The 12,874-nt window shown below is 40.2% G+C and overlaps 1 protein-coding gene across 1 annotated transcript; it reads right to left on the bottom strand.

Moving 5' to 3' along the window:
• Window positions 1-11,593: 11,593 nt before the first annotated feature.
• Window positions 11,594-12,555, bottom strand: LOC119882521 (olfactory receptor 52K1-like). The gene is given in 2 exon segments (XM_038692559.1): window positions 11,594-12,465; window positions 12,468-12,555. Coding segments are annotated over 2 exon segments (960 nt in total).
• Window positions 12,556-12,874: the final 319 nt, after the last annotated feature.

Below are 12,874 nucleotides of genomic sequence, written 5' to 3'. Positions count from 1 at the left end.
TGACAAGAACACTCACTGTCTGATTGTTTTGTTGGTTTGAAGAAAATCAGATTTTACAACTCAAACATGAAAAGTTGAACCTGAAGAGTTGCTGACGGTTCAGCTCAGTAGAAAATAAATCAGCAGGTTTCACTTGTTGGTGTTTGGGAGTTTGTCAGTAAATGTGTCTCGTGTCCAGGTTGATGGTGTCAGCTGCTGACTCTCCTCCGTCCATCCTGTCCCTGCTGAACCACTGACACAGAACTTTAACACCTTCTGTCTGCCAATGGCTGCAGAGACAAAGTCCAACACGTCATCACGTTGTCAGTGTGACGGATTGAAAATCCCAAAGAGCAGCAGCATCACACAGCAAAAATAAGAAACTAAGTTTGTAACTTTGTGCTTCACATCCTAAGACCAGAGTTAAAAAGTAATTCATGAGAAATTCAACAGTGTGGAGCCTGTCAGGTGTAAAAATTAAAGATGTTGATTAATCTGTACAGTTTTGTATTTTGTTCCCACAAATCACTAATTCAAGCCTACACATTCCCTTAAATTAATTAGATTGAACTGACTTTATTGTGGCTGAAGGACCTGAAACTATAGTGTTGTTGTTGCTATGGTCAGTTAGCTAGTTGCTAGTTAACTGGGGCATGTGCCCCCGTGCTGTGCCCCAGTATTAAAATTGTCACGATCCCTTGGTGTCGTTTTTGTACGTGTACAGCTCTGTGGTCAAGTTTGCAATAATATATATGCAACGTCTGGTTACACTTTCATAATAAAACTAGGTGACTGCTTAATGTGAAATGGCACTGTTGGTGTCTAGGGGTATCAGGATATAAACATAAACCAGATGTATTTGGTATTTAGAAGGATATTTATTTGATATAATGCAAACAGAGCTCTCAGCAGAAAATGGACCAATGGGTGCTGTGGAAAACAACAAAGTAATATAACATAAAGAGGTCCTCAAAAGGAGGATTACTAATCTAACTATAGGCAAAATTAAAGGGTAAACCAAAAACCTCTAACTAAAATACTAAAAACCAAAACATAAAGCGCACAGCACCCCTGAACAAACAAAACTACTACTGTGTGCAAGAGCGCTATCAGTTTTTAAAGCTCAATCCCTGACCCACTTCCTTACCTTTACACAGTTAAAACATAATAGAGTATGGTCTAGACCTTTTATGAAAAGCGCTGTGAGATAACTGTTGTTGTGATTTGGCGCTATATAAATAAAATTGAATTGAATTGAATTAAAACAAGGCCACATCTAACAATGTCTAAGCAACAAACAGGCAAATACATCAGGTTCTGAGACATGTGGCACCGAGGCAAGCTTATCGGGTCTGATAGTTGCCCTGAATGGCAGTCCAAACAGGCGGGTTCATTGCACATACTGTCAAATAAGTAATCCCAACGCTCTTGCTATCAGGTCGCAAAGAAGAAAACTGGAGCCTTTCTTCCTTTTGTAACAACAGTTAGTGAGAAAAGGGAAGTGCAACATACTTCCACCTGCAAAACACAGAGCTTAACAATGCTATAGGCAATATGTTGAATAATGATTAAAAGAAACAGCTGAACATCATTTTAAAACGAGACTATAATTACCTGTCTCTCAGTGAATGTTTAGTTACAACTCTGGACTAATGGAAGTTGGAAAACAGTGGATTTACATTGACTATTAAAATGTTGATTAGCTAGACAGACAGGGCAATTTGGATGCACATCTCTCAGTAAATAATAAACATTACTTATTCAGTCAAGTTATATAAATAGTATTTTACCTTTGAAAATGTATCAAAGGAAACCTCTGGGAGCTTGTTTGAATGGGCCCAATGCAGCTGATAACATTAACATCTAGCAAGTATTATTGTCTATAATTTACAGGTGCTATGCTTAAATTTATCAGTGAAGTAGATGTTGGGACAGCCAGTACAAGCAAAGTTAATCCAAACCCAGTCCAGATGACCCAGGTGAAATACAGGCAGCCCCAGCCAGTACCAGCACAGCCAGAGCTGTATTGTTAGCATCAGTTAACAGACTTTATGAAGACTGAGTTAGTCCACAGAGTTCCATTCACACCAGCACTGGATTTTTCTTGAAGAAGTTTCCATTCAGGCTTATTACAGATTTGCCGTTTTGAAACCAAAATGGGTCACCTATGTGATTTGTGCATGAGGGTGAGGGATCTGATGGGGGGTTGGGGGCATGTAGGCCTACCTGTTACATCTACCGAGTCCACTCTTGCATGAGCTTTGCAACTTAACAATTGGCTATGCCTAACCAATCCTACAATCCTAACTCCTAATGCCTCAACTCAACAGCCAATCAGAGGCAGCAAAGGGCAGGTCATTTTCATAGACTTTTTTTAAAGTCAGCTTCACTGCGGCGTCTGACCACTGAACACGTTAGGACGGTAAAAGACTGCCGAACGAGCGGTCCGTCGGACAGCAAGCCTGATGCAGCTGACAATGTTATTTGTCCTGTCAGATACAGTAATGTTGCCAAGTTTATACCAGAGGTGTGAACTCTAGTCACATGACTTGCACTTGAGTCAGACTCGAGTCACAAAAATTATACCTTTAGACTCGACTTGTCAAAATCAAAGAAGACTTGCGACTTGACTTTGACTTTAACACCAATGACTCGAGACTTCACTTGGACTTGAGCTTTTTGACTTGAGCTGACTTGACACTCCCCATGCCCAAATATAAATTATGATACAAAAAACTGCGCAGTGCATCAACATACAGTAGTTCTTAATTAGACTGGAGCGTGTGGCTTCCTCCAGCAAGAGGGAACAATCACTGACCATCCAAAGCGCGGCCTCATGAACATTTAATTTAATTCATGAAATTATATATATTTATATATCTGTTGTGTGAAACTGTGCCTCTGCCTTCTTTCTGTACAGGCTACTGCTTCATTCAATAATTTTTTTTATTTTCACCTAAATTTGGTGTAGAGCGCATTATGACTTGTTTAAGACTCAGCAATCTGGATGTAATGTAGTTTAACGTCAACATAAAACGTGTCAGCATCAGTGTTGTTTACACTGGGGACGCTGAGAACATGCCCCCAACACTGTTTTGGAAGCATTTGTTAAAAATGGTGAAAAAAAATAGCTTGCAACAAGAAATGTGAAATAACAAGTGAAAGTGCTTTTGGGAAAGATTTATTTGCACTTATTTATTTATTGCAGCATAAGTCAGTAACTTTAACAACATCTTGTCAAGGTTCGGTTCTTTGCCTGTGAACATGACAAAAGAGGAGGGAAGACTAAATCATGCCTGCATGTGTGTTGACCCAGCAGGGAAAAGATGATCTACAGGAGAAACATATCTGAAAGCAACACAGAATGAGAGCCTTACTGCATTATATTCTATTTTTTTATTTTAAATTTTAATCTGCCACCTGAATTTTGTGTTTCCTAGATTGATTTCTAGAAAATAGTATTAAAATATTGTCACATCTTGTTCTTGTGACACCAATATGGTGCATCTCCACGTCTCGTGAAATAACTGTATCTTCACATGCCTTCTCTGAGCCCCACTAATTTTCAACACAAAGTGATGGTATATTCTCTTGTTGCAGCAGAAAAATGCACGTTATCTATACAACATGTAAGTTTAAAACAGACCCCTCTTATAGTGTCTCTGTGTATTTCTCTGCTTGCGTATCCTTCTCACCTTTTTTACCTCTGACCAGTTTGCATGCTTGAAGATGGGATGGGATATAGAGAAGGGATGCAATGCACAGATCCTAAGCCAAAATCAAACCGGGAATGTTGTGGTCAACCACGAGGCCACCCAACTGTTGGTCGAAAGGAAGATCAACAATCAATGAACAATCTAATCAAAACCATAGCCACTCTTCAGAAAACGGTTAAAGATTAAAGAATTCAGATTTTGAGAACAGACACTATAGCAAACTATTCAAGCTATTGTGTCAGCGTGCCAGGCCTTCAGTTCTGTCAACACCAGATCCCGCCATGACGTTAATGCCACTGTTAAAGGGACAGTTCACATATTTCCTCCAGCTCAAGATAGCAGAAAAGTCAGTACCAAAGCAAAACAGGAAGTCAACCAATACCAGAATTCCAAGGCCTCTACCTCTCATCGGGGGTTGACATTATACAGAACCATCTGAAAAGTCATAGTCGGAAACTGTTCGAAAGGACAGACATTTCATTATAATAATCATCTCCAGTTCTAATAAAACTGATGCTACCACCATACGTGCTAAATGCTTAAGTAAAGTTGATTGAAGCTCACAATCATTACGAGCTCAGTCGTTTCACTCTAACATTGAGCTGACAGTCTTTTCGAGCCAACTTCAAGCTAAAAGTCATTTTGAGCTAACTTCGAGCAAACAGTCGTTTCGAGCTAACTACGGGTTAACAGTCATTTTGAGCTAACTTTGGGCTAACAGTCATTTCGAGCTAACTGAGCTATCAGTTGTTTCAAGCTAAAAGTCATTTTCTAGCTAAGTCATTTTCTAGCTATGTCAGTTTCGAGCTAACTTCGAACTCACAGTCGTTTCGAGCCAACTATGAGCTAACAGTTGTTTCGAGCTAACTATGAGCTAACAGTCATTTTGATCTAACTTCGAGCCCACAGCCATTTTGAGCTAAAAGTCATGTCATCTAGTTATGTCAGTTTCAAGCTGACAGTCATTTCGAGCTAACAGTTGTTTCAAGCTAACTTCTAGCCAACAGCTGTTTCGAGCTAAAAGAATTTTTAAAATTACGTCAGTTTTGTTTCACAGCTAAGTGAGTTTCGGGTAAACTGTTGTTTCGTAGCTAAGTGAGTATCAAGCAAACAGTCATTTTGTAGTTAAATCCTTTCAAGCAAAAAGTCATTATCTAGCAAAGTCGTCATCTTGCTAAGTCACTTCAAGCAAAAGTCGTTTCGAGCTATAGTCGTTTCAATCTAGAGTCGTTTTGAGCTAACAGTCCTTTCAAGCTAACTTTGAGCTAACAATCGTCTTGAGCCAACAGTAATTTCCTTACTTAGCCATTTCCCAACTAAGTCGTTCCGAGCAGTCATCTTCTAGCTAATTCGATTTGAGCTATAGTCGTTTTAAGCAAACTGTTGTTTCCTAGCTAAGTCTTTTCAAGGAAAACTAGTTTTGAGCTAACATTTGTTTCGAGCTAACATTCGTTTTGAGATATCATCGAGCTAACAGTGGTTTTGTGCCAACAGTCATTTTGAGCTAACCTCGAGCTAACAGTCATTTTGAGCTAACATCCTGCTAATGGTTGTTTTGAGCAAACAATCGTTTTAAGCTAACATCCAGCTAACAGTCGTTTTGAGCTAAAGTTATATCAAGGGATAGTCATTTTGACTTAACAGTCGTTTCAAGCCAAGTCATTCCAAACCAAAGTCATTTCAAGCTAAAGATGTTTTGAGCAAACAATCGTTTCAAGTAAAGGGGCTTTGGCACCATGATGCCAGAGTCCTTTGCCGCTCACTCCCAGTCATCACTAGCCTGACTGTGTCAGTTGGTTCATTACATAGAACCATCCAAAATTCGTTGTTGGAAACCGTTTTGGGTTTGCTTTAGTCGGGTCATAAGTGTCACGGCTGTCGCTGTCATCTCTGTATTTCCACATTCTGTCTCACCTATACCAAGTAGGCTGTGTGACCCTGTGGTGAAGAGAGGTCTACCTGTGGAATGAAGATCCACCTACTTCCTGGTTTCTGTGGAGCTCTGTCAGGCTGACTTCAGTCCCACCCATTGGTCCCCTCTGTTCCAGCTCGACCAGTGGCTCATCACCACCTCAGCATTACCTCCTTCTCTTAAGGAGAGCCCACCAGTTGCTCCAGGCAGCTTGTCACAGCCAGTTGACTTTTGTGCCCCATGTGTTGATTGTGTGCCATATTAGTGAAGTAAGTACTTTGTTAGTTAGCCTCTGCAGTTGTGTTTAGTGGAGTGATTCACTTAAGTTTGTCATAGCCTGTTTGTGGTTATGTTTAGTAGCCAGTGTCACAATACTTTTTGAGCGTTTGATTTTTGTGCGCATTTACCAGAATGTGGCTTGCAAAAGGGTGGAAATAGGGCCAGAGTCCACACTGACCACCACACTTAGTATTTTTGTGTTAGTTTCCTTAGGTGTAGTGGGTGCTGTGCTCTTCGTATTTCTTAGTAAAAATCAATCTTGTTTAAATGTATAGTTAGGCACAGACCTCTTTTATTTAACTTGGCTGGTTATTTTCACAGCACCCTCATCCACCCTCCTTTTGTTTGTTTACCTGCCTGCACCTCTGGTTACCAATAAAAGTTACCTTTTTAAGAACAACAACAGTTTATGCCTATATGTTTATGGCCCCCACACCCCTAAACAACAGGAAACCAAAACCCCTAGCAGCCAACATCACCAATGCCACCAGAATGTCAGGATCTCCAGCATCTCATCTTTACCAGTCCAGAACCTCCGGCACTGGCACCCAGCTTTCCTCCTCAGCCCTAGCAGCACCAAGTTATTTACATTTCTGATTTCGGTCTTACCTCTTAACCCATTGCGACGCCCTTAGCTAATCATGTGCAATGATATATTTATTTGATGTGTAAAATAAAAAATATTTGATATGGAGAGAAAAGAATATGGGAACCCAGCCGTGCCCCCCCTTTTCCTCCCTTCTTCATACTGTTTCCCCTTTCTCTGACATTATAGGCTTCTAGAAGATATTGGTAAAAACCTGATTTGTGTCTATTACAGTTGGTTGATCGGGCAAGAACAATGGAATCAGGATTGGATTAATTTAATGAGTGATGAGTTTGAGTCTGTTGGGATTTTGGTGGTGGGGTTAGAAAAGTTTTCCATTGATACGTACTCTAACAGTACGTTTTTCCAATGTGCTTTATGTATGGCAGTACTTGATTGTCAGTTCATAAGGATGGTTTTTCCAGGAAAATGGATAAAGATGTAGTGATTTCTTTCCAAAATATAGGTATCGGGGTTATTTTGTGAGCAATGTGAAGAAATTTCGGATGTGAATCCCATTTTAAACAATCCAGTGTAAGGAATTCTGTGGAGTACCTTATATTGTATGAGTTGTAGGTTAGCATTCTTTGTCATGAAATAGATGTTTTTGTAAATTTGGCTCCAGAAGTCGGCATCAGGAGTGATATATCAGGAGTCTATCTCCCATTTTGTTGATGGTATGGATATTGTCTGAGTGTGATATTATTTTGTAGATTCTGGAGAGGGTTTTTTTGGAGGAGGGGATGTTAATTACCTCTGAGGTTAAAGAAGAATTATGGTAGATGTGTTGAAGGTCTGTGATGCCTTTTCCAATCCATGAGCTTAAGTTAATTGGTTTCTTGTTAATTGTAAAGTCAGGATTATTCCATTTGGGAGTATACTTGGAGGGTGCAAAAGTGGTGTTTGTGAAATTTCCACCAGGCTGTCAGAGCTATTGTTGATGCGTTGAAACAAGGATGGCGTTTGATTGTTTGGCTGTGGAATGGTAGGTCTGAGATCATAATTTATTTTAAGACATTTTGTTCTATATCTAGCCAAGTTTCATCTGACGGGTTTGGGTGAATCCATTTTGGGATGTACTGAAGCTGATTTGCCAGATAATAATGTTAAAAATGTGGCACTTCCAGACATCCTTGTGTCTTTGATTTTTGTAGAGTAATCAATTTGATTCTTGGTGTTTTGTGCGAATAAAATTTTGAGATGATGGAGTCGAATTGTTTAAACCAAGTGAGAGTGGGTTATGTCGGGATCATTGAGAATAAATAGATTATTTTAGGGAGTGTTGTCATTTTGATTAAAAATATTCTGCCCATAATGGATATTGGTAGGTTCATCCAGTGCTGAAGGTCGTCATTTATTGTTTTAAGTAATGGTGTAAAGTTGAGACCGAATAGCTCTAAGAGCTTGGGGGAAATTCCAATAATGTGACTTGTGCATAATGGGATAGGTGATGAATGGGCTGCCACATCCCAGCTATTACTTTGAAGTGGAAGAATAGATGATTTTTCCCAGTTAATTGAGTATTCTGAAATTTTGGAGAATGTTTCAATTAATAATTTTATTGTTTCTTGTATTGATGGGAGTGGTTCTTGTAGAAATAGTAATATATCATCTGCATAAAGACTAATCTTATGATGTACATTTGCCGTTTGAATTCAGGTGTTCTGATGGATGGCTGCCACTAATGGTTTGATGAAAATGGTAAATAAAGAGGGGGAGAGTGGACATCCTTGCCTAGTACCTCTTCGTAGTACGAAGCTTTTTAATGTTAGTCCATTAATAATGATGATGGCTGATGGTGTGGTGTATAGAATTTCAAATTAATAAAGATCTTTATTAGGTTTTAGGAGTTGTGAAATCATGGCTGTGTTCATATTAGCTGGGAATTTAGAATTGTCTTTAGTGTCAGTTATCATCCGATTAAAGAGTGGGGCTATAACAGGCGAGAAATGTTTATAGAACTCAGCAGGGAAGCCATCCGGTCCAGGTGCTTTATTAATAGGCATAAGAGTTAGAGTCAGAGTTAATGATGAATTAAGTAATTTGGTTTGATCTTCATTAAGTTGTGGTAAATTAGTACCGTTAAGATATGAGTTGATGTCCTCTTGACTCAATTTCTGATGAGTACAAATTGCTATAACATTTTTGAAAGATTTCATTTATCTCATCGGGTGAACTGGTGGGCCTCCCTGCTGAGTCCTTAATGAAAGAAATTGCTGATTTTTCTTTGTTTCGTTTGATTTGATTTGCCAGGTATTTACCACATTTATTATTTGTTGGAAGTGTTCTTGATCTAAGCCTTTTTATCATAAATTGAGTTTGCTTATTCATCATTTCATTTAGCAGAGATTTATTTTTTTCCTTCTGGTTATCCTCTGTTGTGTTGGTTACATTAATGTTTTCAAGTTGTTTGATTTTTTGTTCCAGTTCGGCTTCTTGTGCTTCTCATGATAAATTTGGATGGATTAATTCTATACCATTTAAATGTTACGAGGGCATGGTCCCTAGTAAGGATGGGGTGGATCTTTGATTCTCAAATATTAATTATTATTGAATTGCTACTGAGGAAGAAGTCAATGCAATATGATTGAGGAGCTGGTGAGAAGAATGATAATTCTAAGACCAAAATCACTCATGAACTGTTTTATTATTTCTGTTGAATGCTAAATGTGTTTATTAATAAAATTATTGGATCTATCTATTGATGGGTTGATGATTGTGTTGAAGTTGCCTCCTACTATGATTGGATTGGAAATGTCTGTGTTTGGACCATAAACATTACCAATTGTTACAGGGTTATTGTTGATTGATATATTTATGATAATAAAACATCCTTCAGGGTCTGTAATGGTGGTTTTGTGGACAAAGGAAATATTTTTCCCTATCAAAATGCATAAACCCCTATGTTTTGTGTTGTAGTGATACGAAAACAGGTGAATGAATTGATGATTTTAACTTATCGTCTGTGTTTCTTGAAGAAGGCATATATCTGCTTGCAAATTAGCTAAATAATTTGACCAATTCCACGGATGTTCCATGTCAGAAATTTTATTGATGACTTATTATGTCTTCACTTACCGCCTACTAAAAGATTCCTCGAAGGGCACCTCTACCTGAAAGGGAGAAATCCACCCAGTCAAGAGAATTTAAACTTCTTCATACACTAACAGGTGATTACACGGCCATTTTTCGAGATCTGGTTCCCAAGTCAGAGGCACGGTTTACCCAAAAATCCACATCCACACTGCTTTCAAGCCACAGCTTGCCTCAGCAGTGTAATCAGGACCCACTTGACCATGCAACCCTAACATGCCCCCTAAGTGGTACCCCATCCCATCCTGCTTTCCGGCTCGATTCCCGCCGCGCCAAGCCCTCCAGTTTTCTCCATCCTTGGGGTTCCAAGGTCTGAAACAGCAGGTCTTCCCATGACCCTCGAGTTTCTAGGAGTTCCGGATCAACTTTTTCTACCACAAACAATCTCGACACCCCAAGATACCAATTGTACACTGTTGCCATATATTCTTCAAGTTTTTGGGGGTTCTATAAAGAAAGACTGTTTGCAGCAGAATGGTTCCCGAAAGTCAACCACCAACAGCAGAGTCCTCTCTCGTGTTACAGGCCAGCTTGGAAGAGCTTCAGCCACTGTCACAACAGCACAACTTCACATTCCTGTCATTTGATCTCATCACCATGTCTTATTTCATCTACACGCCCACGATGGCTACAAAACACACTCAACCAAAGTTCATCTTAGCGGAAGCACTAGCTTCTTTTCCAAACTTCCAAACACAGCCTCTTACTATTCTCAGATAACCCAACTCCTTAGAGGTCTTCAATGTCAAGAGCCATCTCAAGACCCCTGCAGCCTTCCTCTTACAGCAGACTCAATGTCCATCTGCGCTGCTTACAGCATTCCTCACTTGACTTGAACCCTAGACACTTTTCTCTTAGGTTTCATTTCACTGCATCTCCCCTTTGCTTGACCTTCGCCGTCATGCCTACAATTCAGTCATTCCTCAAATAACACTGCTTTCAACCAGAGCGATCCAAAGTCCGGTCAATCGGGCCAGCTTTGTCTTTTCCTTCAAAGTCCAGTCATCTCTGAACACTTTCAAGAACCTTGTGAACTATAGGGAATCCCAACGCACCAGATTGTCCGAGTACGGTCTAGTGGCTACTCAATTCCAGTTCTACCAACACTTCTGCCAAAGTACTCTTTTGTAAGGCATTTGTCCCATCCATTACTTTGGTCACTCCTCCAGGATCTCAGCTACCATTTCAGCCTCCCGTGGTGTCATTCCCGAGCATCTGATACAGTTCATACTAATACAGTTCATCTAATGTCTCACAAACGTCTTTCTTGTCCTGGCATGAATGAGGTTTTATTGAGTAGAGATACTTCATATAAATTATAAATATATATAAAATATATAGACATATTTATATATTTTAGTGCTGGTCACGTTAACGCGCTATTATCGCATTGACGCATTAATTAATTAACTCCAACAAGTATTTTATCGCACATTAAGGCTGTATTTATTATTATTATTTTGAAAGTCTGTTGCTCACTGGCTCTGAATACACATCCAGTCAAACCATGGGTCACAGAAGGGGTGGGATGTTGATCAGCCTGCAAATCAGCCACCCAAACAAGCAGTAGAGGGAGGCTTCAGCAGACTACGCTGCTCCGATGCAGCGTGTGGGAGAAGCAAGTAAGACAAGTGACCAAACGCCACAGTGAAGTGGATAGCTACACACTGCATGCTGGTTAGTGCTGGGGAACTTTTTTAAAATCACAACGTAGTCGCTTGGCCCCACGGGGTCGCTCTTCACCTCACTCAAACATGAACACCTGCTACTGAACTACTGCTCCCTGATAAAAGAAAAATGTTTCTGCTAAAACCTGAAAACAGATTTATATCTGTACACCTGTTGCTCAGAAGGAGCCTCTTATGATGTTCTGATCGTGGCTCTGGACTCTGGATATAGCAGTACATTTACATTAAAAGTGCGTAATGCACTACTTTAGAATTCATTATTAAATTTTATGCATAGCAATACGATTAAAAACTTTAATTGTTTCCCAGCACTAATATGTATTTTATATATAAACAGTTTTTATTTAGTATGTGGAACCATTTGGACAAAGTGACGACAGGTCAGTGTCTCCAGGATGTGCTTTCGTATCTCTGTGGTTCTGATGCCGTAGATGATCGGATTAAAAACGCTCGGAAAGAACAAGTACAAGATGCTGAAGAAAACCCGAACAGCTGCTGGGAGACCGTTTCTGATCCGATACGACAGTAAAGCGACAAGTACAATGGTCAGGCTGACAGCGATGACCACAATGTGGGTGACGCAGGTGTGCAGAGCTTTGATGCCCGACCTGCCGGCCCTCAGCACAGAGCTGAAAATAACTATGTAGGAGAAAGTGATAATGATGAAGTCAGTTACCGGGATCAGGAACACTGAGATCAACCCCATCAAACTGTTGACGGCGGTGCTTCCACAGGCCAGCTCAACCAAGGCCATGTGCTCACAGAAACAGTGATCTATTGTGTTTCTGAAGCAGAATGGTAATGATCCTGCCAGACTCACTACCACCGAGACTGTTAACACATTTCTGATCAGAACTGGAATCACAAACTTGAGGAATCTCTGTATCGCCATGTGTTCATGGTAGTAAAGTGGCGTGCAGATGGCAAAGTAGCGGTCCAGCGCCATCCACAGCAGCAGAGAAGACTGCAAAGCTCCCAACAGATGAACAAAAAACATTTGAACCAGGCAGCTGCCCAGAGAGATTCCTCTCCAGTCAAACAAGAAATTCAGCAACATGTTTGGGATGAAGAACAGCGGGAGGCTCAGGTCCACACCTGCCATGGCAGCGATGAGGATGTACATCGGTGAGTGGAGGCTTTTCTGCGTAATGATGACGTACAGCAGCAGGGAGTTGGCAAATAACGACACAACGAACATGAAGAAGAAAGGGTGAAGAGGACGGACTTCAGCGCTCCGAGTTCGTTGAAGCCGTCGAAGATAAAATATTTGTGTGAGGAGACGTTCTCCCTCAGCGGCTCCATCCTCCCCTACTCCTAAAAACAGGGTTTTAGTTTTACCAGCCTGAAAAGAGACAAAGATTTGAATAGTTAATTCACTTCACCACAGCTGTGTATTTTATTTCCGTAATGTGGGTTCCATTTGCACAAAAACACTTTTTGTTCTTGCTGTGACGACCAACACAACAAATTAATTGTGAACTGCGCGATCTGTAATCCAAATATTAATTAAAGAGAAGCCCTGCTATCAAAGTTTAAACTGCAATAATGGAACCTGCTTTCATTCTTAAATTGAGTGACAGGTACTTTTAGAAAAGGGCTACCATTAGACAGCAACTACACC

Source organism: Micropterus salmoides, unplaced genomic scaffold (genome assembly GCF_014851395.1).
Source record: "Micropterus salmoides isolate LMB-PRFRI ecotype aquatic unplaced genomic scaffold, ASM1485139v1 Ms_hic_scaffold_3, whole genome shotgun sequence".
In the NCBI taxonomy this organism is placed as follows: Eukaryota; Metazoa; Chordata; class Actinopteri; order Centrarchiformes; family Centrarchidae; genus Micropterus; species Micropterus salmoides.
Note: the sequence above shows the minus strand (reverse complement) of the source record. Positions and strands in the feature narration are given on the sequence as shown.